General features: G+C 40.7%; 1 protein-coding gene across 3 annotated transcripts; it reads right to left on the bottom strand.

The window, feature by feature from the left end:
* Positions 1-5,197: 5,197 nt before the first annotated feature.
* Positions 5,198-6,644, bottom strand: nkx2.2a (NK2 homeobox 2a; the record flags this gene model as incomplete). Of its 3 annotated transcripts, none has more annotated exons than XM_084311663.1 (2): positions 5,198-5,766; positions 6,371-6,644. In XM_084311663.1, the coding sequence occupies 2 exons, from the start codon at positions 6,642-6,644 to the stop codon at positions 5,198-5,200; spliced, it is 843 nt and encodes a 280-aa protein (XP_084167789.1). The 3 variants fall into 3 exon arrangements, with proteins under 3 accessions (XP_084167789.1, XP_084167790.1, XP_084167791.1); XM_084311664.1 differs by having other exon boundaries at positions 6,380-6,644; XM_084311665.1 differs by having other exon boundaries at positions 5,198-5,748; positions 6,380-6,644.
* Positions 6,645-6,733: the final 89 nt, after the last annotated feature.

The following is a 6,733-nucleotide window of genomic DNA, read 5'->3' as shown; positions in this document are numbered from 1 at the left end:
GCCCCTTTTAATGGAAATGTGTGACTCAAGGAGGCCCCCTAGAGGTGAAAACTCATTGATAATGAATAGACAGGGAGCATAAAGATGGCCGTCTCTATTTTTTTATTTTTATTTTTTTTAATATATTTGGTCCTAGACTCATCCCACTGTGCACCAGGACACGTGTTCTTACTTCCACAAAAAAGTGTGGAATGGTATGGCAGACCAGAAATCCATACAGGCATATTTAACACTTTTTTATATTATTGTTTTTATTATTAGTATGAAGGGTATTTCTTAAATTAGATAGATATGTATATGGTGGATCTATTGATAAAGACAGTTAACTACCAAATTAATTGTGAATACTACTATTGACAAACTTGGTCCAATTGGCCACAATGGTTGATATTTTGTCAAGTGGGCCCGTATAACCTGTCTCAGCATCAGTGGAAATAAAATAACTCAACTGAGTTGTCATTGAACTCAACCATGAGGTTTCATGTCATGTGAGTTTATATACATTTTTGATAATTCGCTTGGATTAAGATGTTGGATCAGTCATTAATGCTAAATACATTAATAAATTAACGAGTATTACAAGAATGACCAAATATATGTGTTTGTCAGTTTCATGGCTGTGATTGATAGATTCTGTCGCCTATCCTATTGCGCCACACTGTGGAATTAGGTCTGAGGCCAGCATATGCAAGCGAGGACGTGCTCTCTCTCTCTCTCTCTCTCTCTCTCTCTCTCTCTCTCTCTCTCTCTCTCTCTCTCTCTCTCTCTCTCTCTCCAATCCCCCTCCCTGTCTAAAAACATTTAGCAGGGAAAGGAAATCATATTTATTGTAAACTGACTTCACTTTGGTTTCGTTTAAATTTCGTTTTGTTCTCGATATGGATACAAATTACAAACGCCCCTTGAGTAAAAAATTTAAAAAATTTAAAAATGTGTCTAATTTTCGTCTTGCACGTCCCTTATGTGTGCGCAATTGGGCTGCATGAACAAGCAATGGGTTTGTTGACTAAATATAAAGTTTGATTAAATTACGGCTGCACATTTTCAGATCCAGGAGTAAAACCCCAACTATAGGCCTCTGCTTCCATCTTGTGGCAAACAGGCGTAACAATTTCCTTTATTTATTTTGGAGAGCGCCATATCTACTCAGCCTCTCCCCTACGCCTCTAGTTTTTCCTACCCCCATCTCTCCATCTCTCCATCTCTCTCTCTCCATCTCTCTCTCTCTCTCTCTCTCTCTCTCTCTCTCTCTCTCTCTCTCTCTCTCTCTCTCTCTCTCTCTCCTCTCTCTCTTTAATATCTCCACATGTGTCACGGCGCTGGGCGAATCTAATCTGAATCTTCTTTAAGGCAATAAAACTAGATTGCTTCCTTTAAATGAAAGCACCGCTTATTATAGCTTTGAAATCCTCGTTTATTTGGAGATGTACACGATAGAAAATGATTTATGTCGAGGTTCAAATGGGCAGGATGACGAAGATCCATGGAGTCCCAAGTGCATATTTCCTGAAGTATTGTATTTTCCAAGGCGTATAATAGTGTTATCCACGCAGGTTGAACTATAGCGCACGCTTAGATGCTTGTTTTAATGGCGCCATGGTTTATTCCCTTTGAGCATCCAAAAGCAATTTCAGATAAACCCAACTCTGTGACTGTTTTGGTGGAAGGGTCTCATCATTTTTCTGGCGCATTAATGATAATACAAGGGTGCTAAGGTGTATATGCAATAGCGAGTGTGTATTGTTTGGCCTAAGGTGTTCATTCGTCATAGCTATAGCCTTCACGGGAAACACAGGCGAATAAAGAGGGCACATAATAATTCACATTTTAGCTATATTTTGGAAACCAAAGAGATAGCATGTTTTGTTGCTTATAGTAATTCGTAGTAGCTTTATTTTAATCTATACACATGAATGCCATGGACTGAATATAGGCTGTATGACCGTATTGTATTGGTCTCTATATGGAATATGACCTGTATAGGCCCAGAATTTCACAAAACGAGATGTTGAGATTATTTAGTGTTTTATGCAGCAGATTCTAGTATTGTGAGAGCAGGCGCTGCCTAATGTTCGACCAGAGCTTATCACCTATTTATTTTCCCGTGGGAAAAATGCATCCGAGAGCACGACTCGAAAGATTTCGAAAGCAAATGCAGGTGTTGCTGCATATTTACTAATTTGATTAATTATTTACACACTTATAAACTATTATTTGGCATGTTTGTGTCATTTCCACCAGCATTAAAAACAAATCCGTCCTGAGCCATGGTGAGAAAACCATAAAAAAAATATTGTAATGTCCAGACAAAAATATTGAATGGGTGCAAGTGAATTAAAATCGTAAACGCAATAAAGGAAATTGCCGGCATATCTATGGTTAAAACACTGAATATTATATGGGATTTCTCAGTGTGTAGTGTGTGGGCAGAGGAATGTAAGACTGCAGTCATTCATGCAAAAAAATGTTTCCATGTGGCTACTTTAGAAACAGGGCCCACGCATACCACTCTGGCTCAAAGCAAACAGGGAAGGACGCTGTCTGAATTTAAAGAGTTCGAAAATAGTTTTTCGCGCAGTGACGATCCACTTTTGGGAGAGACAATAATCAGTCTTTCAGTTTGAAGAATGGAGGGGAGAGGGTGCGACGGAGAAATGAGAGGGCTGTTGTTAGCATAGCTCTATCAAGGAAGAAGGGTCCCCTGTTTTCTGTGAATGGGGCCTTTTTTTTTTTTTTTTTTTACCAGAATAGATATAGCACGAATTTTTAATTCGTTTTTCTTTGAGAGACAACAATGCTTTATTTGAAAGCTGGACACAATTTGAGTTTTGTAAGAGATCCTTTTCTCCGTTCCCCAGCCCAGCTGCCCATATGGAACACAGCGTGTGCAGCAGCGATCACAATGGCACCAACTGACAGGCACGACAACAAAAAAAACCAAGGATACATATCCGTGACTCGGAGATGCACTGGTCGAGATAAAGCCAGGGACTGAATTACATGCACCAAGAAACTCAGTCAGTCTCTCTATCTACACAGTCCGCGTCACACTCTTGCTCCTCGTCAATATGCACGCCCTATATACGCAGGACAACTGGCCCCATGCTTTGTGCATGTTTTGTGTTGTACTGTATATTGTACAACGATAGAGTGCACAAAACTGCCCCGCCAAAGGGCAGAGGGTTCAGGGCCACACAGAAATCAACACGTTTTATTGACTAAGTGGAATGTTGGACAATGCCAGAGCTCTTTTTTTATGTGGATTTGTTTGTTTATATTGTATTGTCTCTGCATTAAGCCACAATATGTAAATCGTTAGCAATTCATGAATTTAGGTTTGGGAGCCAATAGAATAGGCCGTAGGTTACCTAAAAATCGAATTCCATACAGGCCATATAATTCCATTCTATATCTGTTTCAATTAAACCCAGAATTCCCATGACATAAGCCTGCGTTCATTATCATCCCTCATTGTCTGTTTTCTCTTGTAAGTTCTTTTTTGTGTGTGGCTAAAGTCGAATTCAAATGAATAAAATGCTATATTATAATTTTTTAACACGACATGGAATCAAGAAACGAAAAAGATGACGGCCAAGCTAATGGTCAAACACAGTCCTCTCTGTGAGGAACAAATTAGTCTCTGTGTGCCACAAAAGCAGTAGCCCCTTGAGACACGATTCTGTCAATAATTTGCAAATCTTGTCAATTTAGCTGTTTGTTCAGCGATAATAGGGGCGACTCTAACATCTGTTGTGAGATTTTAGTGCAGGGACAAACAAAATGCGTAGATTTGGGACAGGTTCTCATATTTACCCAAGATACTGAATGGAGACTGATAATCCACAGTGCGCTCCGAATCACTGGGGACCAATTCGTCCTTGTTTTGATGTCTTCTAACTCTACGCCTATACGTCGTGGCAGAAGGGCAAATATAATTTTGACAAAGCGTTCAGTCCTTTCTAACACTTTGTAACATTTGGAAATTAAATAGTCTATCGGCTATATGTGTTACGTCAACACGATTGGGCGTATTTTAGAATTAGAATTAGGCCTGTTTGGCTGTGGTAGAACAAAGATTTGGCTTGTGGGTCACTGAATTATTCCTACCCTATTTGAATTAACGTCCATTGCAAGTTATACCAAGGTTATACCAAGATAACAAAACGTTTATTGCGTTAAATGCATTTTTCCGCCCAGGACGTATAGCCTATACCACTTCACACCCTTGGTCGAGAGTGGCTGGGGATGCTGGAAAAAAGAAGAGCTTTTGACTCAAAAGCTTCTTAGCTGAAGAAGCCCTCTTGTAGTAAGTGAGTGGATTTTAGTCCCATTTCACAAGTGACTTTAGCCTCTTTATTAGCGAGGTGTCCAAATTCAGAAAAATAATCTACGGATTAATTTAGGCTCAAAAGAAAGAATTCAAGTGCGTGAGAGATTTATTCACATAACCAACCTCCATTCTGGGCCACTTAAGCAACACGTAGCCAAGGCTATAGTGCCTCACAGCTCGCCATTAATAGCCTAATGTTTACGCAGTCTATTCAAAACTAATCAAATCCAATAGGACATGCAAAGCAAAAACGTCATTTCTGAAACACATCATTTTATTAAAATCCTTATAAAAATCGGGATATATTTCCCCATCAACGCGCGACTTTATTCACATAATCATGTGGGATCTGACACGGCAGTCATTGATACTTTTTTTTCTCCAGAAATTACTCCCTCATTTTAAGTTGGAAATATGTATATCTCCAGCTAAACGCTCCTGAAAGTGTTCTAGGTTGCAAACAATTGCCACAAAGTATTTACAGAAAACAAAAACAAATGAAAAAAAAGCTAAAAGTCGCCAATGTTTATTCATGGCCATAAATATTTTCGGTCCATAAAAGAAGCAAGAAATTAAATGTTCTATAATTATAAAGTGGTTTGTACGTGCTGATAACACGGAGGACAAAAAAGGAAAACATTTCTACAACACACAACATACTTTACAAAATTTCACAAGAGCATTGACATTCTTAAATCTTAGGGAGAGGCTGGACCCAGTTCTCTTAACGAAAACATGTAAACACGGCGCACACATTAGCCCCGAATAAAATGGGATATGGGTCAAGCTGCGAAAAGAAAAGTCTTTATTTTCTGATGATCTCCCTATATCGTGCTCTCAAAAGGCAGCCCGCCAGTCTCTAATTTTTCACCAAGTCCACTGTTGCGTTTGCACCAAGTGATGTGCAGGGAATTGTGGCGTGGTGGCGGCGCTGTACTGATGGGCATTATATTGCATGTGTTGAAGTGACTGGGCACTATACGCCGAGAAGGGAATCCCAGCCTGAAAAGTGGCCGCCAAGTCCTGAGCTTTAAGAGAATGACAAGGCTTTCCATCCCTGACTAAGACAGGCACGGCCACCCGCCTAGGAGAGGGGAGATGGGTGACTTCCATACCTTTTTCAGCGCGGGCTCTCTTCATTTTGTACCGATGATTCTGGAACCAAATTTTCACCTGAGTCGGCGTCAGGCGAATCAAACTCGCGAGGTGTTCCCTCTCCGGAGCGGATAGGTATCTCTGTTGCCTAAAACGACGCTCAAGTTCGTAGGTCTGGGCCTTGGAAAACAGCACTCTTCTTTTGCGCTTCTTCCCGGAGTCGCTGCCGTTGCTTGAAGTTTCCTTGTCGTTGTCTGGCGATTCGTCCGCGGAGGGTTCCGGGGACTTGGCTGAGTCTTGGGAACTGGCCGATAGACCGTGCACTGCGCAAAAGAGAAACACTATCAAAATGTTGGTATTTTTAAGTGCAACATGTGAACATTCAAAGCACACCTAAACCATTGCAAAGTTAAAAAGCATTTGACATGTATTTCGTATACACGGCCCCTAATAGGCTAACCTTCGAATTGTGGATCTATATTGCACTTTTTGGGGAGCTAACTAAAATGACTCATTAGTCTAAATCTCAACAAGGAGGGAGACTCGCTCAAGCATCAACCCTGCCTGTAAATCCCCAGAACGCCACATATAGCCTACAGGCTCATAACTCCCCAGTGCAGATATCATAGTCTGTAGATTACATGTTTTTTCCCTCCACGATGCTCTATCGATCAAATGGTAAACAAGAAATGCATTGAGCCTATTCACTGCGTGCAATTGTTGAGCTTTAACGCCTCAAGACGAGCGCAGCTAGTGCACCGTGCACAAAGATGAGAGCAGGACAGCATCCAAGGACACCATTAATCCCAGACACGGAGGGAAAGACATCCTGCATTCCATCAATTATGGCTTAATATATGATGATATAGCGCTTGGGAGATAGAAATGTATAGAGAAAAATCACAAGTCCACATAGCTCGATAAGACAAATAAGGATTCTTAAACACCACTTACATGAATATTGGATACTGTCCGTAGTAGCAAGCCATCTTGTGTAAGGATTGTCACTACTGTCATAAAAGGGGTTCTTTAAAGGCAAATTTTGAACGTTTTCTAGCGGACTTTGCACCAAAACTCCAGTCGTTTTCGTTGTAGACGTGGTCTCAGATCCTTCCGTATCTTCCTCCGGTCCGGTGATAGATCCGTCTTCATCATTTGTGTCGGGGAGATCCAAAATGTCCTTTACAGAAAAGCCCGTCTTTGTGTTGGTCAACGACATATTCTGGGGGAATTTATGCAGGAAAGTTGCTGCGCCGGTTTGCCAATCCGCTGTTTTAAAAACACACAAAAAAAAAACACAAGCGATGT

This window comes from Notolepis coatsorum (assembly GCF_963971535.1).
Source record: "Notolepis coatsorum genome assembly, chromosome: 3".
Taxonomy (NCBI): Eukaryota; Metazoa; Chordata; class Actinopteri; order Aulopiformes; family Paralepididae; genus Notolepis; species Notolepis coatsorum.
The sequence above is the reverse complement of the archived record's forward strand: the minus strand, read 5'-3'. Positions and strand labels throughout refer to the sequence as shown.